General features: G+C 33.0%; 3 protein-coding genes across 5 annotated transcripts; 2 read left to right on the forward strand and 1 right to left on the reverse strand.

The window, feature by feature from the left end:
* Positions 1-547: 547 nt before the first annotated feature.
* LOC132700204 (uncharacterized) lies at positions 548-17,132 on the reverse strand. The gene is made up of 9 exons (XM_060667394.1): positions 16,997-17,132; positions 15,232-15,563; positions 11,757-11,971; positions 6,640-6,700; positions 6,323-6,585; positions 1,935-2,136; positions 891-973; positions 743-834; positions 548-685 (listed from the first exon to the last, which is right to left on the reverse strand). Exons 1-9 carry the CDS (start codon positions 17,031-17,033, stop codon positions 651-653), a joined length of 1,320 nt encoding a protein of 439 aa, XP_060523377.1. The 5' UTR covers positions 17,034-17,132; the 3' UTR covers positions 548-650.
* On the forward strand, positions 17,078-21,952 carry LOC132700205 (galactokinase-like). Its single transcript, XM_060667395.1, has 7 exons — positions 17,078-17,445; positions 18,015-18,192; positions 18,655-18,808; positions 18,862-18,987; positions 20,340-20,521; positions 21,307-21,581; positions 21,657-21,952. The coding sequence occupies exons 1-7, from the start codon at positions 17,284-17,286 to the stop codon at positions 21,762-21,764; spliced, it is 1,185 nt and encodes a 394-aa protein (XP_060523378.1). The 5' UTR covers positions 17,078-17,283; the 3' UTR covers positions 21,765-21,952.
* Positions 21,953-22,802: 850 nt separating this feature from the next.
* On the forward strand, positions 22,803-27,062 carry LOC132700202 (E3 ubiquitin-protein ligase ZNF598-like). 3 transcript variants are annotated; one of them, XM_060667391.1, is made up of 8 exons: positions 22,803-23,096; positions 23,378-23,724; positions 24,391-24,629; positions 24,683-24,824; positions 24,876-25,081; positions 25,130-25,325; positions 25,417-26,400; positions 26,457-26,625. In XM_060667391.1, the coding sequence occupies exons 1-8, from the start codon at positions 22,914-22,916 to the stop codon at positions 26,476-26,478; spliced, it is 2,319 nt and encodes a 772-aa protein (XP_060523374.1). In that variant the 5' UTR covers positions 22,803-22,913; the 3' UTR covers positions 26,479-26,625. The 3 variants fall into 3 exon arrangements, with proteins under 3 accessions (XP_060523374.1, XP_060523371.1, XP_060523372.1); XM_060667388.1 differs by having other exon boundaries at positions 25,417-27,062; XM_060667389.1 differs by having other exon boundaries at positions 25,420-27,062.
* Positions 27,063-27,633: the final 571 nt, after the last annotated feature.

The following is a 27,633-nucleotide window of genomic DNA, read 5'->3' on the forward strand; positions in this document are numbered from 1 at the left end:
TTTAATAATTAAAAACTTGCGACCGTTTCCCAACTTTGCGATGAGCATTTGTTTCTTTTACAAGTCTAAAAAATAATAGTGCAAAAATTATACAACGTTCGTATTAAAAGTTTTTATCGGTGATCGGTGATTTCCGTCAACCACTGTAGGTGGGTACGCAAATCTAAAAAATAACCCTGTTGATGTTTGAATGATGGAAGGGTAAAGCTTTTGCTTTGGTAAAAGGATGCAATTTTTTAATATGTCATAAATACTGCATTTTTCCGGGATGCAATTTTGTATTTTTTGGGTACCAAAGCTAGAGTGTTTGCCATACTAAAAGCATTATCGCGCGTACTAACAGAAAAACATGTGTTAAGTTTGATATATATTTTATCATTGTATATTTTATAACATCTGTAATTCACTGTAGTTCACCGAGACTGTTAATCTTAAATCTTTATGACGCAATGGTGTAATATTATTTAATAGTAGTCAGCAAAGTAAAAAGTGTATTTATAAAACTTGATCTGAAGTTTAACCCATTCAGCCAGCTTCCATTGACTTCCACCATGTCATAAATTAATACAATAATTTTCAATGTACATTTCTCAGCTAAATAAAACGATACAAATGTAAACGAATAGTATCATCAAGATTCAAGTATACAATTAAACTGCATAATGAGTCCTATGAAATCCTTGTCCTAAAACATCAGAAAAAAACAATGTCTCCCAAAAAACGTCGGTTACGTTCTTCCTACCTATGCTTTGCAAGATCGTCTCGGAGTGTTCGTTGGTAGAGGCTTCGAAAATATAACAACAAAATCTGTCGGCAACGTCGCAATTTTCTTCTCTGAAACAATCCGGGTCAAAAGTCATATTCACAAAAGGAACGTTCATCGTCTTCACCCGGCGCAGTAACCGAACAGCTTTGGCATAGACGGTATATTCCCGCAAGCAGATATTTTCATGTACGAATGTTCCAGAACAACCTACGGGACAATTTTATTACGATTGTTAGACATTCTTAAACTTCCGAAAACATTTTGATATCTGTGATTAGGTAATTTTTGGGTGCAGAATCCAAAAGAGCCCTCATATGTTGTCTATCAGATCTAGCTTTTTGCTTTTGATTTTACCGCTTTGGAGTGGGACTCAAAATAACAAAACACGAACTCCCGGGAAACACGGCAGGCTGCTTAAAGTGTCAGTTTTTTTTTATTCGACATGAGTTCGTATTTTGCATCTGTTTGTTCCGCTTAGTCGTAAACCGGCACATAGTGGATATAAAATAAAGTAATACATTTATATTTTAAAGTAATGAAATCGATTTGGTACACTAAAATTCTAATTCTTATTTCTTCCTTTTTCATATATTTATCCTTATTTGATTTTACATTCGTTCTTTATTCGGCTAGTGGCAAATAAAAACAAAATCGTTTTTAACAAAAAGAATCCCTTGAGACATCGGTCCACAAGGTCTTCTATTTAAAATTACGTTTTTATTTCTGTTTTTTTTTTAATAATTTTTTAAAAAATTAGATATTTGGAAAAAATTGAGATAATTGGAATTAGAAGATAAACCAAGTGGAGTTAAAGACAATTAAAAATGTAATCAATAGTACTCCTGTGAACTGTAGTCAGCTTATCTGATATTATGAAAGGTTTGGTTAAGAATTTTAATTTGAAACATATCTAAGAATGTGACGAAACACTAGATAAAACCCTAAACAGACATTTACAAGAAACTATCCGTGTAATAATCTGATAAGTTTTGATAGTTGATAGTTAATATTTTTATTTTAAATCGAAACGCAATAGGCCAGAAGGCTTGAGATTGAAACTCAATCATTCCCAGATGCCTCAAAATACGTGTCAATCATTGATTGTAGGAATAAAGTGTTTGTAAAGTCAAAGTTGTTGCAAAAATGCTAATCAAATGTAAACACTTACTTCTGCTTTTTCCTTGTCTCTCAATTTAAGTCCCATTTCGCCGATTTCTAGTCCGACGTTCACCGCAAATCTTTCGATCGTTGTTATATCATCGAACGATCGGTTGTCTTTTAAACACTTTAATGCCTTTTGAATTTGTCTAACGCTGCCCAATGACCCAACGCACATCTTTGCCAAGTACTTAACTGCAAACCCAGATACGCTAGAAATGAAGGTATTCGATAAAGTTTGAATACTGTATAACATCGCTCGGTTGACCATTAAACTAAAAACAGCTCGGTCTCGTTGACAATGTAAATTTCAATCCACATTTTGTATAGGGTGGGCCGTTTATCTTGGGCCACCCCCATATCTCCGAAACTATGGGGGTGGAGACAAAAGTTAAGTACAAATGTTAATTGAGATGTTACTAACCTTTAATTTATTTTAATTTTGTATATACAGGGTGTTTAATTTTTCGTGAGCGAGTATCAACTTTCTTATTTTAAACAGAACACCTGGTATATTGCTTCATTTTTGAATTTTATACAAAATTCTAGAAATATTTTGTGCATAACGTTCTATACCTAAGGCTAACCGTTTTAGACATTTTTAATTTTTTATGTGAAAAATGGACTCGGATAGATGGATTTCATAACAAATTTCGATATATAACGGGTGATTCAATAAGAGTTTCCACATTACAATCTGAAATATTTTTGAAACGCCACCGTATTTGTTTATTATCATATGAGATTTCCAACCTCAAAACATAAACAAAATTAGTCATGGAGCAATATACGACTGAACAACGTGTAAAAATTGTGCAAGCCTATTATGAAAATAGTCGATCAAGAAAAAATGCATTTCAGGCTATACGTGAATTTTCGGCGCGCAAAATCTACCTTCTGAGAGGACAATTTGGAATGTGGTTCAAAAATTTGAGCAAACTGGATCTGTAACTAACCTCAAAGTCCGTCAACGTGCTCGTGCAGATGGGTCAGATCAAAATATTGCCATTGTTCGCGAAAGAGTAGCCGAAGATCCAAACACATCGATTCGTCATCGATCGCAGCAAGTGGGCCTTACGTATTCAACCACACAGCGAATTTTAACAAAAGACTTGCATCTACACCCATATAAAGTCCAAATAACTCAGGAGTTGAAACCTCGCGATCAACAGCGCCGCGTGTTTGCAGAATGGATACGAGAACAAGGGGTTCATTTTTCAACGAAAATCATCTTTAGCGATGAGGCACATTTTCACGTTGGTGGCTTTGTAAACAAACACAATACTCGTATTTGGGGATTAGAAAATCTAAGAGAGATTGTTCAAAAAGCAATGCATCCTCAAAAAGTGACTGTTTGATGCGCATTTTGGTGCGGAGGAATAAATGGCCCTTTTTTTAGGATAATGCGGAGAGCGCTGTTACGGTTAATGGTGTTCGCTATCGAAACATGATATCTGATTTTTTCTGGCAGCAATTGGAAGGTATGGACATTGAAGATTTGTGGTTCCAACAGGATGGAGCCACTTGTCGCACATCCAGAGAAACGATGCAATTGCTGCGGGGCAAGTTTCCTGGTCGGATTATCGCACATAACGGCGATATCAATTGGCCGCCGCGATCATGTGATCCTACTCCCCTAGATTTTTTTTGTGGGGTATCTAAAAAGCAGAGTGTATAGAAATAAACCAAAAATTATTCCATAGCTGTAACAGGAGATTAGACGCGAAATAGCCGGCATAGGACCTGAATTGTGTCAAAAAGTGATAGGAAATTTCAATAAACGAATTACGTCATGCCACATGAGTCGCGGGAGTCATTTGAATGACATCATCTTTCATACCTAATTGTAATACACTAATCCAAAATGGCAGATAAAAATGTTTGTATATTTTTATATTCTTCCGAGTTTTTTTTTATTATTTTAATGTGGAAACCCTTATTGAATCACCCTTTATATTAATAGAGGGTACGCGAAAAATAATATTAAAAATGAAATTAAAAAAACTGCCAAAAAACTTTTTTTTAACGGAAACTACCTATTTTTATAATCTTGTCATATTTAGCATTAAAACTTAGGGCAATTTTGTATAATGTTGTATATGCCTAATATTTTTACTTTTTGAAATATTCCCTTTTAGACACAAATAATATGCTGTTGCAATATAGGTTCAATTAGTGTAAGGTGGCTATGACGGTGTTTAAACAAAACAAGTGCTAAAGTTCTGCCACAATGATTTACCATTTCATGGTTGACCATAATCTTACCGATGCGCTTATGAAGATCGAAATGTATGTATGCATTATTTATATAGAATAAGACTAAGAATACCCGATAACGTTGGTGAATATTTTATTAACGAACTATCAATAAAAAATTAATAGCTTACAAAGGATAATAACTGTTGTAACAGTTGTTCAATATATCCTCCACTTTGGGCAATATCAGTAGTATAAAGGGTAGTATAAAAGGTTCAGTCCCATTTATATATCCGTTGATGGTTTGTGTTTGAAAACTAAATATTTCCATAGAAAAAAATCTAGGGCAGTTAAGTCAGGGCTCCTTGGGAGGCCAAGCGCAACGACGATTCTCCCCTATTGATTCTCTATAGCGTGCATTTATATAGGTGCTAAATGCTTGACTTCTGTGATAAGGAGCGCCATCTTGCTGCGAAATTAAATTTCGTTGTCCCTTTTCAAGCACTTCATTTTCAAGAACAGGATGGATAATATTTAAAAGCTCTTGGTAGCCTTGGGAATTTAAATTCTAGTCAAAAAATATTCAGAACCTCCAGATGGAGCACCATACTTTGACAGAAGTTCTACCTGATCTTGTAACTTCCGTACGTTTTTAATTATTTTTACTGCTCCAGTAATGGATATTTTTCCAAATAAAAATTTTAGTCATCTGTCCAAATAATATTAGCAAATATATTTTCTGAAAAGTCTCTCAACAAGATTGTTGCAAAAATCTAACCTGATTTTATAATCCCGTTGCTCTAATTTCTGCACTGGAGTGAATTTATAGGACTTCCTGTTGTTTATTTGAAGGAACGTGCGAAGCGATGTTCTTTTCATATCTAGATCTAAAGAAGCATTTCGGGTAGAATATTCAGGGGTCTCTACAAAATACAACAAAATATTAGGTTCATTCAAAATAAGGCAACGTCTATCTTTTTCTTTCTTTAAGATTCCATATATTCTAAAGTGTTGGTAATTTTTTTTTTTTTTGGCGTCTCCTTAAGAGCCAGCCGATATGTAACTTTCTAACATATATTTTCCTCTGTGTTAAACAGGATACGCAAGCAAGCCAAAAAATTAAATTTATAAACAATAAATAAATAAATGAGTAATGTCTCAAAAAATATTTGAATTATGAGAGTAATCAACCCAAGTTCAAGGAGGCAGCGTTCTAGCACTTTTTTTGTTTAAACGCTGTCAAAGCCACCTTACACTAACTGAACTTATATGGCAACAGCATATTATTTGCGATAGACAAATGTTTAAAAGGAAATATTTCAAAAAGTTAAAATATTCGGCATATATAAATAAATACATATTATACAATTGAGTTTATTTTTAATGCTAAATATAACAAGGTTATAAAAATAGGTAGTTTCAATTAAAAAAAAAGTTTATTAGCATTTTTTATTTCATTTTTAATCTTAATTTTCGCGTACCTTGTATTAATATGTATCGAAATTTCTTATGAAATCAGTTATTCGAGTCCTTTGTCTATAAGAAAACTTACTCAAGTGAAACAATAAAGGCTTCCGATCGAAGAAACTGGCAGATATTTTACGTCTTGCAAACGTCATTTTTCACATGAAAAATTAAAAATGTCTAAAACGGTTAGCCTTAGGTATAGAACGTTATGCACAAAATATTTCTAGAATTTTGTATAAAATTCAAAAATGAAGCAATATACCAGGTGTGAAACACCCTGTATATACAACATTAAAATAAATTGAAGGTTTGTAATACCCTAATTAAGTTTTGTATTTAACTTTTGGCTGTATCCCCTATAGTTCCTCAGATAAGGTGTGATGTCCCAAGATAAACGGCTTACCTTATATAATATCGAACATTTAGAGAATGAATATTAAGTTTTGTAGTATTAAAGTGCGTTCTGTTATAAGTTCGGAAGAAATAGCCAACAAACGCAATAGATATACAGATTTTTTATTATAGATTATCTATATCTACCTGTTTGATTACTCATCTGAATATACTAGATTATTTCCAGATACCCACCACAGCTTCGAATGAAGAGTTTTTTATATTATTTTCATGTACGTTTATAACATTTTCATTTTATGAGATCCGCATGTGAATAGAAGTACCGACATTTTATTGATAAAGAAATACGCTTAATTAAATAAAACAAAAAATACAATTTACCTGGATGAAGAAGTGGTAGTTTTCTCGATTTTATTATCACAGTATTGCCTCTTCACCAGTGCAACATCAATTTTCAACTCTTTAAACAGTTTCTCTATTGGTTCGAAAATGGAGTTGGAATCCGTATCGTAAGCTTTGACGATTTTTATAGATACCGGTTTGCTTTTATTGCGTTTCATAATTTCTCCTAAACGACCTTTTGTTGACGAGTCAATCTGAATTCCATTCAATTTGTCTAAGACGTCACCGATCTTGATGCCTGCCTACAATCACTGTGTGTTAGTTTAAATTTTAGTGAACATGTTAGAGTTTATTACATATTCGGCGGCGACGCTGTTTGGCTGGACGTCGACTATAACGGCCCTTTCTTGCGAAAAACTGGAATTATATATATATATATATATATATATATATATATATATATATATATATATATATATATATATATATATATATATATATGACGCAGCAGTCGATGATCAAAATTCGGAGGGGGAAGCGGAATACATTTAGAATCTTTTTGGTTAAAATGTATGGTATTATTTTTAATTATAACAGATAAAAACGTGGATTTAAAAAGAATATTTATTTTCAAAAAAATAACATTTTCGCCATCAGAAAAAAATTATATAATACACTCTAATCCAAACATTATTTAATATATGAGAATGTTTTTTTAAAACACTTTTCTGTTGACATTTCCAATTTGAGAAGTGAGAATACATTTTTTTGTGTTAACCTTAAGGTTATTAAATAAACTGAACTTTCAAAAATGTTTGCCTCCTAGCCTAAAAAAATTTTCAAATTAAAGTGCATAAGATTGAAAATATTCTATCTTCGAAATATTAGAATATTTTTTTACTCTAAAACACCCAACTTAAAGACTCCTGCTTCATTTTTAATTACCGCGAGCAACTTCTGATGTTTCCAGTACTTTGGTCACTGGCTTGCCAGCGATCGTATGTTTGCGGTAGATTTTAACTATGGTATTTTGACGTTTGTCGGGTCGCTTCTAATGGTCGTAGAAAAGCTTATGGCGTTAATCAAACTTTTTGCATAATATATTGTTAAATTTAGAACACTTTAAAGAAACATTTAACGTTGGGTACATTAAATGTTTATTGAAACGTTAGTAGTGATGCATAAAAAAATCTATTTTTATTTTTTTTGTGTTTTTGAAAGTATTTTGTAAGAACTAAGTAATCTACAGATAGTAATTCCACACGTTTTTTTGATGGCAGGTGAGTTTTCTAGAGGAAAATGTCATTGCATCCGTTATAGTATATTATGCAACAAGTTTGATAATCGTGACTTTGGTCACGGATTTGATTTGACACGAGCTAAGCGCAATGAGCACAATGAACAACGAGTCACTGAAGAAGTTTATCCTATTCCATACTTTTTCAACGACCATTTACTGCGTGACGCCTGCCGAAAACACCCGATCGTTTCCAGTCCCGTAACTAAAGTACCGAAAATGCCCGAAGGGGCTGGACAACAGTGTTTAGCAAAGCTGACTGCTGAAAGTGACAGTTGATCAGCGTGTTATTTATACAGGGTTATTCATGGTGGGTCTCCTATTAGACATTTATAGAGAATCAGTTACGGTAAAATATATTTCGCCATTCGGTGTTCCCAAATATTCTCGTAAAGTATATCAACTTTCGTTTTATAAATGGAACACCCTGTATATTATTAAATTTTTAGATTCTGCTAAGCATTCTGGAACTTTTTTATGTAACATGTACCATACCTATCTTTATATACTATAAGAACTATATACTTTTTAAGAAATTTGGCAACACACAATCCGATATAAAATAATAAATTTTTTCGCAAGCCGTACAGTTATTATTTTGGTTTACACTTCATTCTTGAGGATGTGATGTGATGTGAAACAGTTTGTTAAATTTTTAAACACTCCCCACTCTAAAGTATCCAATCCTTAGTCTTGTCCTTATTAAATTATGTCAATATAGTACAAGAATCGGTTATAAAAGCTTCATTATGATTATTCTAGGTTTATTTTCAGGCTTAGAAAATATGGTGTCCAAAAAAATTAACTCCACTGGTTGGCTCTGAACTGAAAACATTTATCAGTATCACCTGACGGTATTTGTTAGTAAATTACTTCTTACTTCTGCACCCCACTATATAAACAGCACACAGAAGTCAGCGCCATCTACGGAACTTTAACAATTTTTCAAATCCACATGACATCGGTGTAGCTTTATTTATACCGCTATTGTAATGTATATTAATGTTCAGCCTTTTCTTCAAAATTTAACCCTCGACAAGCTTTCGTGTAGAGCTCAAAGGCTATTTGCTCGCGGCTCAGATATCCACAGTGCGGTAGTAGGCTTCTATTCTTAATTAATAATTAATAAAATTCTAACGCAAATCTTCACATTAATATGGCTTGTTAAAATTAAAGTTTTTTGTATTAAGGTAAAATGTCATAGATGGTTAAGTATGAGCAATCGTAAGACTAAACTTCGCCATTTGTAAAGTTTACAATAAAGATTTTAAATAAATAAATATACAGGGTTATTCACGGTGAGCGTTGTGTTAGAATTTTATGGAGAATGATTTACAGTAGAATCCCGAAATGCTGGTTACTTATGTAAGCGAATATGAGCTACCTATGTAAAATATTTTTGGCCGTGCGGAGTTGCCAGATATACTCGTAACGCATATCAACTTTCGTTTTTTAAATAAAACACCCTATATATTATTAAATTTTTAGATTCTGCGAAATATTCTGGAACTTTTGTATGTAACATGTACCCTACCTATCTTGACCATTTTCGCAGATAAAAAATACTTTTTAAGAAATTTGCAACAACAAATTTTTTTCGCAACCCGTACCGCTAAACTTCATTGACTTCATAACAATGAAAACTGGTGCCCTTTGAATTTCGTTTGGATCTAGTTGTTGAAAAGCCTGTCTCATATTAAATCTTCTGCACGTTCCTGAAACAATTCTTTGTCACTCACCACAAATGTAAAACAAATTCAAAATATCTGCGTTTGCATAATTATGTGCCATCTTGCTTTCTCAAATAAATACAACTTTTAACTATGAAAATGCGATAAAACAAGAAAGCCGAATTCATGTAGACTTTTTGGTGTTTTGCTTATAACTCAAAAAACAGTTGAAATATATATACCATAGTTTGGTACTTTTAGAGAGCAAATTTTATCATTTAAAATTCCTACGTAACATGGATTTTTATATCTTGCCAATCGGACTTTATTTAATGGACGTCCTGTACGTGATATATATATATATATATATATATATATATATATATATATATATATATATATATATATATATATATATATATATATATATATATATATATATATATATATATATATATATATATATATATATTATGATAAAGCAATTTAATAGATAACAGCACCCAAAAATTCAAGTGTTTAACTGTACGGCTTGCGAAAAAAATTATTATTTTATATCGGATTATGTGTTGCCAAATTTCTTAAAAAGTATATAGTTCTTATAGTATATCAAGATAGGTGAATAACCCTGTATAAATAACACGCTGATCAACTGTCACTTTCAGAAGTCAGCTTTGCTAAACACTGTTGTCAGCCCCTTCGGGCATTTTCGGTACTTTAGTTGCCGGACTGGAAACGATCGGGTGTTTTCGGTAGGCGTCACGCAGTAAATGGTTGTTGAAAAAGTATGGAATAGGATAAACTTCTTCAGTGACTCGTTCATTGTGCATTCGCTTAGATCGTGTCAAATCAAATTCGTGACCAAAGCCACGATACTCAAACTTGTTACATAATATACTATAACGGATGCAATGACATTTTCCTCTAGAAAACTCACCCGCCATAAAAAAATGTACCCAACGTTAAATGTTTATTTAAAGTGTTCTAAATTTAACAGTATATTATGCAAAAAGTTTGATTAACGCCATTAGATTTTCTACGACCATTAGAACCGACAAACGTCAAAATACCATAGTTAAAATCTACCGCAAACATACGATCGCTGGCAAGCCCGTAACCAAAGTACCGCAAACACCAGAAGTTGCTCTCGATAATTAAAAATGAAGCAGGAGTCTTTAAGTTGGGTGTTTTAGAGTAAGAAAATATTCTAATATTTCGAAGATAGAATATTTTCAATCTTATACACTTTAATTTGAAAATTTTTTTGAAGTTAGGAGGCAAACATTCTTGAAAGTTCAGTTTAATTAATAACCTTAAGGTTAACACACAAAAAAAATATTCTCACTTCTCAAATTCGAAATGTCAACAGAAAAGTGTTTTACAATAAAAAACAAAAACATTCTCATATATTAAATAATGTTTGGAATACAGTATATTACATAATTTTTTTCTGATGGCAAAAATGTCATTTTTTTGAAAATAAATATTTTTTTAAATCCACGTTTTTATCTGTCATGATTAAAAATAATACCATACATTTTAGCCAAAAAGAAAACAAAAATTAAAATTTTTTGGACAACAATTAGACAAAGACAATTAAAGTTATTTTGATTCTAAATGACTTCTTCTTCTCCCTTAAGTTTGATCGTCGTCTTCTGGGACATACTTTATAGGGAATACTCGTACCGAGATAGCATTCGCAATGTTATTTGCTTGTACCATTCAATTTTTTACCTTTTAATCTTGATCACTTTTCTATTATACAGTGGTTGATTAGTAAAGTAAATATTTGCTCTCATCTAATCAATCTATAAAACGTATTAAATTCAAACCAATTCAAGTTTATTAACAGCGAAAAAATCTCAATCGGATATTTCAATAAAACTTAATTTATCAAACTACAGCCTCGATCGCTGACCCAACGTAACAGAGGTCGCAGATTGGCGCCAATAATACGTTAATACTTTCTCCAATTAAGTGCATGCCTCGTTTTTCCAATGGAAACGCGAGGCAGTCTGTGACCAATATCTTTTTGTTTTTTATTTGTTCATATTAATCAAGGAAACAATGACTTTACATCCAAGGGACACGTCATATTCTAAGCGCATAAAAATCATTTATGATATAATTTATAATAAATTATAATTAATATATAATTGTCTTCTGAAATTTTATTTGTTTTATTTTATCTAAATAATTAAATAACTATTCACTATGATGTTATATTCTTAATTTTAGGACTTTATAAAGGTAGTAATTATAAAGTATAATTATAAAATATTTCTTCGGTGTTGATATAATTTTTAAATTGTCCAAAAATTGGAATTAAGTTAATGAGCAAAAACAACACCTTAAACTTGTTATTACTTATTATTATTACTAATATAGTGAGGGACTTCAATTCACAGTTTCCATGTAGGCGGAGCTGAGATATTTTCGTGTCTGTAGTTATTTGGATATATTGCCATCATTAGAAACCCGTTTTACCATTTGATCGGGTAGTTACCTCACGCTGATTCCCAAATTTTTGCACGGTACTAACTCAAAATCCAATATTCTCGGGATATACCAAGTGCAGTCTAAAAACGACGAGTTGGTTAATTTAAAAATGAATGGTATTTTTGAGACCGGTTTCAATGCAGACAGAAATATTTCCGATAATATTTCGTCTCCGATGATTGAATCCGTCGAATACAAGTAATGCACCTCTCTAGTTTTCACCTAAAATTGATAAAATGATTGATAAACACTGTCACGAGCCACTTCTAGCGTTCCTGGTACTTTAGTCACGAGTTGGGAGCGATCGGAAGTTTTCGGTAGATTTCAAACATTGCCGGTATTGTATCGTTTGTTGGTTCTGGTAGTCACGTCATACGTCACTTAATGAATGTATTCGTGCTATTTTGTAAAAATGTACCCCAAAACTAATGATAGTAGAAAAAATAAAGTCTGCAACAGTTTTCCAACTTCTTCTGTCACTCGTTTAGTGAGCACTCGTACACTCACACCTAAACAAACTCGTGACTAATGTATATTCTGCATCAAAACGACACTTTAGTCTAAAGGAGTTCCAAAACTGTTTCTACAATACAGGAAATGCTCGAAGTGGATAGCAAAGTGTTTACGCACACCTGATTAGGGCATAATTGTGTATATATAGTAGTATAGTATAGTAGTGTAGTATAGTAGTAGCAGGAACAATATTTTATAGATATAGATCAAAACCTTCTTTTTCTCTTAAACCTTCTCTTAAAATTAATTCTGGTCTATAGACAAAACCGATCTTTAAGGTGCGGTTTTTAAATTCGTAATGGAAATAAGACAGACATATGCTATTTTGACATGAAGACAAAATATAAATCAGCTTATAATTTTAAGCAGTTTTAAAAAGTTTTAATGTCGGTTGTTGTTGTCAACTGTCAGTTTTAAGACTTTGATTTTGCCCTAATTTTATTACGAGAAATATGTTGGTGAGGTAGTTTTTAATTAAACAGTTTTTTTCGGTTACACTTTTTAGTGTTCTTAGTATTATATTTATGATTTTTTTTATATACAGTTCCCTGCATGTGCTGGTCGTAATTGAAGTGTTTTAATAGGAAAACCATATTTCTGAACTAGATAGAGCAAAATCGATTTACATGTCAAGGATTCATTTTTGGACAAATATTTATTGGTTAAAACCGCATGGCGAGTTTTCCAATTTTCGGTCCATTTGAAAATTGCCCATAACTTTTTTATTTAAAAAATTAGTAACATGATTATTGAGGCATTTTTTAAGGCACATTCAGTGGCGTGATCAGATTTTTTTCTGCAGTTCTCCGTTTTCTCACAAATGAAAACAACTTTCTTATAAAATAGATCAATCATAATTGGCTATGGTCTTAAAAAAATGCCAGTGTCGAGCCCTTTTCAGCCATAGAGATTTGTTGGTATCTGTGATGAAAAATGGAGGAAATATAGGGCATTTTTTGTTTATATATTAGTAGGCCTTGCAATGTCAGAACATTTAACAGATACGATTATTATTATCTTTTGAATATACCGTAATAGGTTATAGTATATTATGCAACAAGTGCGGTAAGCGGCATTTGACTCCCGAGTTTATTTGGCAGGAGCGGAGCGAGTGTTTAATAAACGAGTAAGTTAAAAAGTTTGCCGAACGTGTTGCATACTATACTTTTTCTACGACCGTTAGTTTTTGGGTACATTTTCGCAAAACAACACGAATACATTCACTGACCTGACTGTCAGAATTCACAAACGTCAAAATTCAAGGCGTGGGAAATATCTCCGAAAACACCCGATTGTTCCCAAACCCGTGCGGCAAAATCCCGGAAATGTCCGAAGTGCGGAGCGCAACGTCCGGAAGGCTTGCCATTGACTCTTGAAAAGAGTATTTATTTTATCAGCTTTATCGTTGCCCCACCTAAAACGCACAACGTTTAAATGAAGAGTTTGGATAATGTTGGATTGGAACTAGATAACTCATTCCGTAACTTGCGAGATCGTGTGATCTAACTATTGTAGATTTCTTTTAATTGGGGAGATTAAAAGATCTTATATTTAAAGAAAGAATTTTCCAAACCAAAGCAGAGTTAGCGGAAGTCACTCGAGAAACGTTTGCTTCCATCAATCCTATAGAGTTAGTGAATATTTGCCATTCAGTACGAAAAAGGTGCGTTCAGTGTATTGAAGAGAGCGGCAATTTGACGTTAAAATAATTTAATAAAAATAATGTAAAAGGTTAAATTTTAATATTTTGCATTCTAATATTTATTGCGTTTTATTTATGATTATATTATAATATCTAAAATTAAAATTAATATTCATTCATATATTTCGTATTTTTCACTTAAGTTACTTTAAATTGACCTGATTGTTTTATAATGTTCATTAAATTATTTTAAAGGGTTCTATAAGACCTCTTGTTGAACACAGTATCGACGGCCTACTAGTACATAAACCAAAAATGCCCTATATTTCCATCTTTTTTCATCACATATAGAATGAGAAAGTTGTATTCATTTATGAGAAAACGAAAAAAAAATGGCTTAATAATGTTTTTATTAGAATCCAAAATTTTCGTAAATAAAAAAGTTATGGGTACTTTTCAAAAGAGCCGAAAATTGAAAAACGCTGTATAACTCGGTTGAAAGTAAAGATAGCGCCATGCGGTTTTAACCATGAAATATTTCCCAAAAATCAAGCTCTTGACATCTAGTTCACAATTAAGTGTTTTCTGTTAAGGCACTCCAATTACGACCAGCCTGTACAGTCCTATTGACTGATACTATTTTCGCTACTGCTTGTTGGTGACTAACTGGCAAATTTTCATTTAGTTCTTATTCCTAGAAATAATTATCCGGATAAAATACCAGTTATTTTAGATAGTTGCTAAAATAAATGGAGCTGTTTAAAATTGTTACTAAAACTAATACTATCTACTAATATAAGTTAGTTGTTTTATTGTAACATTTTAACACCTATTGTAATATAATAAAAAATATATATAAAACATTTTGGTAGCGTCTGTTTTCTGATTTAATTCATATATTGGACCTATAATGAAGGTCAAAATGTCACTGGATTTAACTATTACCGGGAATAAAATAACATATAAAGAAATGAAATAAATATTCAAGGTTTGTTAGTTTAGTTATGGTAGCTCTTGATTACTGTGAGTTTGTCTCTCTAAGAAAGAGTTTGCTTTATCGAAAAATATTAAACAAAATTTGTTTTTATGAACGTGTCGGATGTAATGAAATTTGTTTTTATTTTACAGAGCATCCCATAATTCCTCGTAGCACTTCACTTTGTTATTTTTTTAAAATGTGTTTTACTCAATATTGTTGCATTTTTTCATTCTAAAGGAAAAAATAACCATTTGAATACCGTAGAATACTAGAATTGCTAATTCTTCTCCCATAAGCATGAAATAAATGCTATCAGCAACCCTATCTAAAGACCACAAATAGACTTACCAACAGTTCCACCGGTACATGCACAATTCTCCTTGCCAAACAATATTTTATCAGAAGCCTAAACCTCCCATCGTTACTTTGAATGTCTTTTCTAATTCTTACGTTTTCAACGCAGCTTGAGTAGGTCAAGTTTGCTTCGGCGTTGGATTTAGCTAGACTCACCATCCAAACGTAAGGATCGATAGTTCTGTTGAAATATTTCGTATTTTGTTGCCTGATGATGCCTTTATTGAAAATTTTCTCCAAAGTTTGGGCAAATGAGACGAAGTAAAAGTCGTTGTCCACTATTTTGACGTTTTCATTAGCGAGTGTTAAAAAATGCTGAACGAAACCTAAAATCGAAGGCACACCATGGATTTTATATGTTTAAGCAATAGTTCGGTAGGACGAAGTCACAAAAATTTTGAATTGAAAACGCAACTAGCATGTCAAATAGCTACCCACCACGTATTTACAATAATTGTCTGTTTCCATTGTTTCCAATAATTATTTGACCTATAAACACGATAAAAAAATTAAATTCTCACAAAGGTGGGTCCGCATTTTTTTTTATTGAGATAGAGAGAAAATCCCACACCTGTTTGTATGCTTGCCTAAGCGTTTGTTTAAATTTCTTTTCTAAAGTAAATCACATTTATTTCCAACCGAGGTGAGCATTTAGATAAACTAATTACTTAATACCCTTGCAGAACAATAATGTCATAATGTCTATACCACCTAATCAAATCTACTCCCTTGAAACCGTTTTGGAGGAACTTAAAGTATAATTATAGTATCTTATGTAACAAGTGTGGTAAACGGCATTAAACCCTGCGGTAAAAATGCTTAAATCACTAAATCAAGATTTTACAATAAAATTAAACAAAATGGCGTCACTCTACACTTCACTCAACACTATTTATATCACCCTGGTCTTATTGTTTGTTCTGTTGTTTGGCCTTTTTGCTGGCCCTAAATAAGTTTAAAATGTGACTTTTAATAAATATGTAGGAGAAAATGTTCCCTAATTATATGAAAAAATATCTCGCTTTTGCTGGTGCAACTGATATATGATAGTGAGTTGATAAAAACTTCATAAAAGACACTATGCTCTATTTCTGAATGCGCGAAAGTTATAAATCAATATTGAACATTAAAACTTAGTGGTATTGTGCCTTAGTGTTTAAAATTTGAATTATTGTTGCTTTCCGGGTTGTTGGCAAAATTATTGAAAATAGCTGGAGTTTTTGAATTTGTTGCTGAGAAACGGATTAGTAAAACTAGATAAAAAATACCTCGACGCAACTTATATAAATGACGAATATTACCGTTGGTAGAACATGGTATATTAAAAATTTAAAAAGGTACAAGATTAATAATTTCGCACATTGCTAGCAAAAATGTGTCGATGGATGGTTTTTTGAAGAGTACTTCCAGAACATATGTTGCAAAATTAGCTACTGGGGATTCTAAATTTGGATAAACCTCTTTGTACGTAGTTTATTATGGACGAGATAGCTTCGAAATATTAGCCTTCCGTCAAATCACTGTGAATTCCCAGTCGAATTGGGATGGCAAATAAAAGTGTTTGAAGCAAAGCATAACACCACTTTTAAAATGAGGGACGATGAAACCCTCTGTACTGGCGCCTAACCGCAGTTTTAAAGGTAACTAGCCTTTAGTAAGCAATTACAACAAACACAAGCTTCAAAATTGGAACAGTAAAAAGACGTTCTTTCTGTGGAGAACTAGGTCGGAGGATAACCGCACATTATGGTCTATATACCTTTTAAATCCTTTATTAACGGGTCAGTGACTGACATTCCTTATCAGGCTTTTAGTATTGTTTATTGCTATAGGAAAGAATTTATGTGTGGGGATTGCTTATCATCAACCGACAACACCAAAACACTCGAGCCACGATACTACGATGCAATTCGAGATGGAATAATTGAGCAGATTCTCATTCCAATGTCAGATTAATAAAGACACCTGTCGCGCAGAGTTTGGCGATTTTTGACGTTGTTGTTTAGCCAAATAAAAGAGAAACGTCAAGCAGTTAATATTGGAAAAATGGCGGAATGCATCGTATCGACCGAAACTCTCCTAGCCGAAGCGACACGAGCGTTTCGTGAGGAATTTGGTGGCGAACCCGAAATAGCAGTGGCGGCGCCCGGCAGAGTCAATTTGATCGGAGAACATACTGATTATAATGATGGATTTGTAATGCCTATGGTATGTGTTTCTTTATACTTTCATACACAGAGTTACTTAACTTACTATTGGGATACATCAAAGTCTATTACGGTTTGTTTTAAAATTTACTTCTTATTGAAAAGGTTTCTTTGTATATTTCAGTATTTTGAAAATAAGGTACCTAGTTTAATGACACCTAAACCATGGGGTTTTTCAAATACTAATTTGAATTTGTCATAATGTAATCCAGTTATTTAATGTTTCAAGTATTTATGAAGCTTACGCCAGCAAAATCTCCAGTGAAATGTAACAATATTTTATATTCAAATTGTAATAAACATCACATCTTACTTAACAAGATTTCCAAAAATGTAATGTAATCTAATAAGAATGTTAAAGTTGCTATAACTTCATTTATTCCAATAGAATGCCAACTTTTTTAAGTTGCCAGAAATTTCACTTTTTAATCAATACACCACCCTTTGTGGTCCACAAACTACGACAAGTTAGCTTGAGTCTCCAGGTCGGGCAAAAAAACCACTGGTAGTTTTTTTGCGCTCAAAACTGTTCATCATTTTTCCTTCCTTGGTCATATTCTCGATTTTCAGGCGCTGCCATTAGTGACCGTTATTGTCGGCAGGAAAATCGGTGGGGAATTTTCAACTGCAATAACGCTCAACAAAGATGCCGACTTGCCCAGAAAAATAACCATCGAAATGCCTAACGAAAACGCCTTGGTGAGAACCATAGAACACAGCGGACCTAAATGGGGCCTTTACGTTAAAGGTAAAAGCATATCAAAATCTTTAGCGTTCACCATTTTGATAATGTGCTGAGTAATCAGAAGTTTACACACAAAATTGCATTGCATATTCATCAAGGATCTGTGTAGGTGAGATCATTTTTTTTAAATCCCTTTTAACAGCAACCTAAAGGAGCGTCCCTATTGGAAGAGCTGGTTGAAACTTCTCCAGAGAGATTGCTATGTACTTCATTAGTTATTTGAAGATAAACCATATTATTGTAAAGACTTGCGAAGCTTCTCTACCAAACTTTATATAATTTGTCACCTAGCAAGCCTGTCAGTAACAAGTTTTAGCCTATACATAGTTCAAAATGGCTGAAATCATAACTCATGCGGTCTCTCAGAGCAATGATTTATTTGTAAATATTGACAAAAATCTTAAAAAACAGAACAAGAAAAAATGTTATGGCATAAAGTTAGGTTTCATAAGTTCACGCTTTTAGGTGTAATAGCGAACTACATCGGGCCAGCCCCGCCAGCGTTTCAAGCCGTAATTCACAGTAGCGTCCCAACGGGGGGTGGCCTATCAAGCAGTGCCGCGCTTGAAGTCAGCACTTACACATTTTTGGACAGCCTCACCGGTTACACTAATACTAAGTAAGTAGCCACCCGCAATGTGTACCGTAACTTTACTTCTGAATCACTTTAAGCTCCAACCAAAAAGCATTAGCTTGCCAAAAAGCCGAGCACCAGTACGCCGGAATGCCTTGCGGCATTATGGACCAATTCATATCAGTTATGGGAAAACAAGGAAATGCCCTACTTATCGATTGTAGGTACGTAATAGCTCAAAAAGCAAAAAAACAAGACTATTTAAGCTCGATTTTAAAAAGTAACATGACTTGAACCATTCTCAGGAACTCAATTAATTGACTACATACCAAGTTGTACACTTCAGACAGCGACTTGATAATGTTTGAAGTTGAAGTTGCCAACTGAAAATTTGAAATTTGAAGCTTGTCCCCATTTTATATAGACTGGGCGACGGGAAACATTTGCCTCACTATTGATCATCTTACATTATCATAAACTTAGATAATATACTAGTAAGGCCTAAAGCATCCATTCATTAGTACCACACTTAGCACACTACCTTTACCAGGTGTTGAGAAATTATCTTTGTTTTCATCGGTTATTCCCATACTTAAGGACTGAATTGCTTGCCACATTAACATTTCCCATTTTGCAGCAATCGTTTTTATGCGTTTTCCGCTAGTTCCCCTGTGCTGTTAAGCCTGGGTTCTGCGAGTTACCACCTGCGCCATCTACACGCCTCTCGGGCAACTTTCACTTTTGCTCTCTGTGCCAATTTCTATGTTCCATTGTCATGAACATGGGTAAATTCTTGGGTATTCCCGACAATAATGGTGATAGTGATCCTATCCATTTATCTTTAATAGAAAATCCCCTTTCTTTCAATTTTGAGGTGTTTCAATTACTTAAGAAACATAAGACTCCATTTTCGAAATTTCCAAAACGTAATGACATCAAAGCGCACAAATAAAATATTGGTCTAGTAACACTGAAATTAGAGTAGACTTTTTTAAGTTTTTCCCACAAAGCTCGAGTTGTAGATTCATCACGGCCCGTCAGCATAGGAAACAAAACTAAACGAAGCGTTTCATAGTGGGTGGCAAATCTTAAGGAAAAATACAATAAATTGCTGATACAATAACGAATAGTTATTTAACTGGTACTAACGTTCTTGTTTCCTTGATATTCTCACTAGAAGGTCGCAATGTAGCCAATTTTTTATGTAATTAAAAGTATTTGGCGTATTTTAAATTGCCATTAGAAAAATCAATTTTTAAGAAATAGGTCAAGTTAATTTCTTCGCACAGATTGAAGCTATTTTTCGGTTAGGGACATTTCGTAACTTCCGAAGTTATTCGTTTAGCTTCGGTATTTCCTTTGTAAGGCATGGGCGTGCCGATTATTTATTGGTGGTAGGTATTTGTGGAATGAATTCATTGGAAAAATGTAGCAGCCTATGTTCATATTTGCGTCAACTAAATCTTATGGTATATGTTAGGAAATGAAAGAAGGTGCAACGAGATTTTTAATAAATGTTCCCATTCACTACTAAGCAAATAAACAAGAGTGTGCTGAACAAAGCTCGAATTTTCAGAAATTTATCAGCAGAACTTATTCCGCTCGATGACCCGGAAATTGTTGTTCTCATTACAAACTCTAACGTCAAACACGAGCTAACTGGTAGCGAATATTCGACAAGAAGGAAGCACTGTCAAGAAGCGGCTTTAATTCTGAAAAAGGTCAGCCTGCGAGATGCCAACGAAAGCGATATTGATTGTAAGTAATTTGAGAAGAGTTTGACAATAATTGACTACTGTTACATTCCTTTTGCATTATACCGTGATGATTTAATCAGTTGACATAGAAAATCGATATCCAATAAAAACTCACTTTAGTCACGGAACAATAAGTAAAGACTATAGAAGGGGCAGTTCCGTTTTTGCTATTAAACATTTTTATCAAACAGAGACAACACGTAGCCCAATCTCAAACGTTGTTATATTATACTACTTTTACGAAGGGTGTTGACGCATTTTAGGTCGCTTGTAGAATACTGACGTAGAAAAAAGTTCATAAACATATTTACGAGGACTTTTGAGGTTGAACTATAGAAAGCATTTCTTGGTCACTTCAACAGAATTTTTTTTTATGAAAATAAGGAAATGTTTACGTAATTAAATGTCTTTACTAACATTTATTGATATTTAGTAATAATAAATAAATAAATGAAAATAAATAAATAAATAAAATAAATAAACAATTTAACTTAAAAACACAACCGGGAAAATAAAACAGAGAATAACACACCTGCCTACTAATATTTCTTGTATTTTATATTTCTTTTCTCTCATATTTAAGATTTTGTATCAGGATTTATATATATATATATATATATATATATATATATATATATATATATATATATATATATATATATATATATATATATATATATATATATATATATATATATATATATATATATAAAGACACAAAAATCAGTAAATTGACAAAAATTCGGTTCATGCATCAATTTTTTAACATGGATACCAACATTACAGACTTAAAATCGATTGATGCGAATGACACGTTAATCAAACGTGCAAGACATGTGATCACTGAAATAGAGAGAACCGCAATCGGTGCTGTGGCCCTTAAAGAAAAAGATTATAACAAATTTGGACAATTGATGAATGCGAGTCATAATTCTTTACGCGACGACTATGACGTTTCCTGTCCTGAACTTGATCAATTGGTGGAATTGGCGTTGCAAATTGATGGTGTTTTGGGCAGTAGAATGACCGGAGGCGGCTTTGGAGGCTGTACCGTGACACTGGTAAGTCGTAATAAATGTATAAAATATTTCAAGTTTGGTTTATTTTTCTTTAATTTTTTCAATATTTTATTATAGGTACATGCCAATGTGGTGGACCAAGTTATAGATAATATTAAAAAAAAATATACTGGAAATCCCGTTTTCTACATATGTAAACCAAGTGACGGAGCAAGAGTTCTATGATCATCCCAAAATAAATGTCCAACTAGACATGCATAGGTTATTTATTTTTTAATAAATAAATCGTTTTCTAGTGAATGCTGTTTTAGTCTCCACTTTCGCTAACTAATTGAATTCGAATAACAAATCTGAAATAATAAGCCAGATAATTGTATAATCGTTTTTAATATTTTGTACCTTGAGTTAATAGGTACTACCAATAACAAATATATCGTAGTATGTTAGTTTAAAATTTTATTTATTACGCATTCTAATTTCATGGAGTAAATATGCTTTAATATTAGGATCAGCAATTTTTTTGTCAATCTCTCTAATCGCTTTTTCCCCGCCATCTTGATAATACCTAGATATTGTATCAGCATAATCGAGCCAGACACAATTGGCACATCCAGACATACAACAAGTTGTCGGCTCTTCGGGGAGCTTAAGACTCATAGACTGTTTGTTGCTTTGTAAAGAAATGATATCATAGTCTCTACGACTTTTGCTGCCTTCACAAAAGGACATCGGAGAAACTGCGTCCATTACGCATTTATTGTTGATAAGTATTGTGCAATGCTGGTAAAAAAAAAGCCCTACAAAAAATGCAAATCTTAACAATCCTATGTGCGGATTAATCGCTTACTATTAAAAGACATTTGCAATTTTTTGTATTAAACTACACTAATTTTAAAATTGAAAGTGACTTTGAACTCTAACCCTATTTCAGTCCTATCAAAAAATGAAAACTTCTTCTTCTTCTACTTCTACTGGCGACAAAAGTGAAAACAATTTCTTCTCTTCCTTTAAAATTGAGCCCAATGTCCAAGTCTTTTTATGGATTGCTTTATTCGTGTTAATAAACTATTATTTTACGTAATTTTAAACACAACGTAAATATCTGTATTCACATTATCTTACAGTTGAATTGCTAATGATTTTGTTCCAACTTTTATATCAGTAATAAATAGAGATTTTTTATTTTTTCAATACAACGTGCTTCGACTATGCCTGTACTGTGAATTTCTAAATAAACTCACCTTATTCTGTGAACTACATCAAATGTGACATGGAGTGGACATAGGGTTTGACCTTGAATTTTAGCCCAGAAATTTACAAATCTGCTGATTATTCTAAATACTAATTTAGTTAAAGTGTTACTTTTGAAATATAATGTCGACCGCCGAACCCCAGAATTTAAGTGATGCAGACAATCTATGCGTGGTCTGTTTCAAAAATGTGGAGATCTACTCCATTGGATGTTGCGATCATGCAGTCTGTTTTGAATGTTCCACGAGAATGCGAGTACTTTGCAAGCAGAATGAATGCCCCATTTGCAGGGGAGACCTACCAAAAGTAAGAAACGGTTCCACAGTTATGTTAAGTTTTTTTTTTAACAATTCCAAAAATAACTTAACCTATAAAGATTCTTTAGTTTAATTATATAATTTTTAGTGCTTCTCGTCAGCATCAAAACATTGTTACACTAAATCAAGAAATTCGTATCAACCCTTTTCATGTATGTGACATAACAAGCTTCATTTCTGTTTTCTTTTTATTTTTTTTTAGCAATATTTGTTAAAACCTATCAATTTCTCAACATATTGATAGGTGATATTGTATATTTCTGATTTTAGGTTATATTTACTAAGAAGATTGAGCCATATTCAGTTTTGTTTCTAAGGTTTGAACGCTCCAATCTTCAAGAAAGAAAACTTGGAATTCTCTTCTGTACTTATGAAATTCAAAAATGTTTCTTTAAACTTCTGGAACACCGTTGTCAGATTTGCGATAATCTGGAGCATAAATGGGCATTCAAAACTTTCCAGCAACTCAAGGATCACATGAGAAGGGAACATGAATTGTTTTATTGCGATATTTGCAGTGAAAACCTAAAGATATTTAGTTTTGAAAGAAAATGCTATACAAGGCAGGAATTAGCGCACCACAGACGTAAAGGAGATAAAGACAACACCTCGCATAGGTAAGTTTAAAATTTGAAAATGTAACAAAATGTAAAGTAGCAGAATGACCAGTGGCGTTGGAGATTTTTAAAATATGTTTAGGAAGCAACTGATGAAATATTAAAACCTTTTTTCATTCTACCATCTTATCAAAATGTACACATATCCTTTTCTTATTTAAATGTGTGCATAGAGTAGAATTGGAGTAAATATAATAACAAAATAATAATAGAGTACAATTTCTGTACTAGGAAAGTTGGTATAGGGTGATACTAAAAAAGAATAAAATATTTCAGGCTTAATAGAAATTTACACACTTTCATGATGAAGTATAACTTTCATTTTCAGCAAAAATACTTGCTTGCACGAAAGTTGCTACAGGCTGAAACTAAAAGATAGAGAAATTTTTTTTCTACCTTAATTATTCTTTCTACTATTGATGATAATATCTAAGAAGAAGATAATTTTCGCTTCCGGCAAAGTATTCGCTTGCACTCCTGGGTAGACTCGCTATAGGGCTAAGCTGAAAAAGTTAAGATATTGTATTGCCGCCTCTTATTTCAAAAGCCAAACACATCTGTTATTAATCAATTAAACATATTTTAAAAATTTTCGCCGCCACTGGTGGCTTTAGCTGTTTGGATAATTTTAAATTAAATAATTTTTTTGTGTTTTATATATATCAGAGGTCATCCACTCTGCGAATTTTGTGATACTCGATTTATGGACAATGATGAGCTCTTTAGACATTTACGAAGAAATCATCTTTTTTGTCATCTTTGTGATGCCGATGGGAAACATCAGTACTATAATTCAATGGATGATCTCAAAAGGCACTTTGGAGATGAACATTTCCTCTGTGAAGAGGGTGATTGTAAAACTATGCCTCTAACAGCGGTATTTCGGACTGATATTGATTTAAAAGGTAAAACAAAAAAAAAAAACAATCATTAAAATAAAATGGTTTTTTGGCCGCAGCTCACATTACAACAGAACATGGTAAATATATGACTAAATCAGCAACCAAACAAGCCAGAACATTGGAGTTAGAATTTACACTAGCGCCTAGACCAAGAACTGATCACACAAAAAATAGAAAAACCAATGACCGAAGAGAAAGGTTAAATTTTCTTTAAAAAACGTTAACAGCCCATGTATTTCTATGTTTTAGATATGATGAAGATTCTAGTTATAATGTTGAGCCTGGAGGACCTGGAGGAGGTTACACTGAACAAAGTAGAACATTTGTTAATACACTAACCCCAGACAACTTCCCAGCTTTGGGCAATGTGTCTTCTGCCGGCAATGTCACTGTATCCAAAAATTATATGAAATTTAGCAATGCAGCTTTTAGTAATAATGATTTTCCGTCGTTAGGTCAGTTTTCAATTTTTTTTTGATTATTTTCTGCATTGATGATTGTAGGTGGCGTTGGAGGCCGGCCAACTCCTGCACTGACAATTACAACAAATTCATTATCATCAAGTAACGGCCGCGCTCCAGAAGTCACAATAACAAGGACTATAAGAAGCCAAGCCAGCTCCCAGAAAAAGGATAATTTTCCAACTCTGAGCGGACCTAGTACTTCTAGTGGCAGCAGTACCCTTAGGTTCAGTGTAAAGTAAATATTTATTTTTACAAAACTTCATTTATAGTTTCTTTCAAATGTGATTCACCTTTGGGTTTGACTCACTGGCACCATGTCATTTCAGCAGCAATTCCGAGGACTTGAAGGCTCCAAAAGTATCAATCCATGTAAATCAAAATTCTAACGGGGGGATAACAACCCATATAAAAACCACATCATCAGCATCTACCAAGCAACCCGATGTGTTTCCCGCTTTGGGCAAATCTGCACCAGTTGCACAGCCTCTTTGGGTTCAGCCTAAACCACCAAAGAAACAAGAGGAACTCAAAAATTCGAAGGTAGCACCTTTTCCTCAGATACCTCCCACAGATATGGCCTCTTTTCCTACATTATCAAAAGCCAAGGGTATGGAAAAAGTGAAGAAAACATCTAGTGTTACCATGCCCGTAAGTAGCTGGGTTAACTTAAATAACATAAACACTAATGCCAAAAGTAGAACTGATAACTCCAAAAAGATTGTAAAGCAACATGATAAAAGTGATAAAAGAACAGATAAGAAACCAAGTAACAAAACTAACTCCTCCCTAGATGTCAGCCTTAAAGATTTAAAATTAATAGAAGTCAATCAACGAGACAAATCTGATAAAGCAAAAAAGAAAAAGAACAAGACAATCGCTGCCGAAACTGACAGTATTGCAACTGAAAATGGTGTTGAGAAAGGTCCCAATCAAAATGAGATAACTATGAAGAGGTCCGAGTTGAAAATAGGGGCATTGAGTAATTCTGAAAACATCATTGAGTCGGCCCCATTTTCTGCTAAACCGCCTCCGGGATTTAATGTCAAAGCAACTCCGCCGCCACCAGGGTTTAACAATTTCAATTTTCCTATTTTAGGCACAACAAATGATTTGACATTTACTAGTTCTAGTGGTCAAAGCTATTCTATAATGCCAACAAACACCAACGTTTACAAGCAACCACAAAGTTTCCAAAGGCGAAATCAAGATTTGATTAAGAAGTTTCTTGCCGTTTTGCAAGATAGTGAGGCGATAAAAGATTTCAAAAACAGTTCAGATCAATTCCGTAAAGGACTTGTAGAAGCGAATGAGTATTATGACCACTGCAAAAACGTTTTAGGCAACCATTTTGATGAAATTTTTCCAGAGTTACTTGTTTTATTACCTGACATTGGTAAGCAGCAAGAGCTATATCAAACACTATCTGAAAAAAACAAAAGTAATTTACTCCTATGCAAAAACTGCGGGCAGGTCATTTTGAAAACTGAATTATCAGAACACTATAACCACCATAGACTAGAAAGTCATTTTCCAGATTTGGGTACTGCTCAACATGTGAATAATGCTTGGAAAAAATAAAGAAAATGTGTTTTTTATATATTTCTTATACATTTGGCTGTGGTTCAATAATGCCATCGCTGTTTTTTTTGTTTTTGTTAAAAATATAGTATTTATTTTTTTACGGAGCCTTTGATAAAACCATGGGATTTTTTTAATGTTCTATACCTAATCTGTTATTAATTTGTGTTGATAAAAATACTGCTTTTCTTGTGTCCCTTGCTATGCTTTAGTTATGATTGTTTTTCAGAAACAAAAAGTAAGTGTCCCCTTGGCAAATAAAAGCTTCAATTTAAGTTACAATCACCTTTCATAATTTATATGTCCTATTTAAGTAGTTGCTGTAAAACATGTAAATATATTTGTACCAAACATTGTTAGCAAGTATTTTTAAAATAAAATATTTTCGTTATAATGCAACAATAAGTTATTTTGCCATTTTTGCACCATAATAGAATCCTGTCCTTCCAGATGGAATGGCAGTGGGTTGTTGCCAGCTTAAGAGTGAGACATCAGTTACAAAGATGACAAGTTTCACGACTGAATGCATTTAGTGGATTTTAATTTTTTTTCTCAAAGAACGTTTGACAGGCTACTTGTAATACTAATCTTCTGAATTCCTGCTGCATCGGTTGTTGTTGAATTGAACTTGCCGACGTTTGGCCAATCATCCTGATGATTTGATGATGATTTAATGGGTTTTGATCATTAATATTATTAATTCAAAACTAAAAAATAATATATGTTAAAATTATAAAAATTTGAAATAGAAGTGTGGCTTTCGAGTAGCTTAATTTTTGTTTAAAAAAACGCATATTAAATAGTCAAGCTCTGAAGAAACCCACAGGATGATTGACGAAACGTCAGCAAGTTCGATTCAACAACCATCGACGCAGGAGGAATCCAGAAGTTTTGTAAATAGTATTACAGTGGCCTGTGGAAGTTTCTTTGAAAAATTAAACGTCAGAATATTTTTCAAAACATTT

This window comes from Cylas formicarius, unplaced genomic scaffold (genome assembly GCF_029955315.1).
Source record: "Cylas formicarius isolate icCylForm1 unplaced genomic scaffold, icCylForm1.1 PGA_scaffold_3__17_contigs__length_32017465, whole genome shotgun sequence".
In the NCBI taxonomy this organism is placed as follows: Eukaryota; Metazoa; Arthropoda; class Insecta; order Coleoptera; family Brentidae; genus Cylas; species Cylas formicarius.

Bases quoted from the DNA above. Each gene is read 5' to 3' on its own strand.
- LOC132700204 (XM_060667394.1), bottom strand. From the start codon at position 17,033: ATGTCAGTCACTGACCCGTTAATAAAGGATTTAAAAG. The intron at 15,564-16,996 runs GTATATAGACCA...CTTCGATTTTAG, and splicing joins GTTAATAAAGGATTTAAAAG to GTTTCGTTCAGCATTTTTTA. The intron at 6,701-11,756 runs GTAACTACCCGA...ATATAATTCCAG, and splicing joins AATTTGGGAATCAGCGTGAG to TTTTTCGCAAGAAAGGGCCG.
- LOC132700205 (XM_060667395.1), top strand. From the start codon at position 17,284: ATGGCGGAATGCATCGTATCGACCGAAACTCTCCTAGCCGAAGCGACA. The intron at 18,988-20,339 runs GTACGTAATAGC...TCGAATTTTCAG, and splicing joins GCCCTACTTATCGATTGTAG to AAATTTATCAGCAGAACTTA. The intron at 21,582-21,656 runs GTAAGTCGTAAT...ATTTTATTATAG, and splicing joins GAGGCTGTACCGTGACACTG to GTACATGCCAATGTGGTGGA.
- LOC132700202 (XM_060667388.1), top strand. From the start codon at position 22,914: ATGTCGACCGCCGAACCCCAGAATTTAAGTGATGCAGACAATCTATGC. The intron at 23,097-23,377 runs GTAAGAAACGGT...TTCTGATTTTAG, and splicing joins GCAGGGGAGACCTACCAAAA to GTTATATTTACTAAGAAGAT. The intron at 23,725-24,390 runs GTAAGTTTAAAA...TATATATATCAG, and splicing joins AAAGACAACACCTCGCATAG to AGGTCATCCACTCTGCGAAT.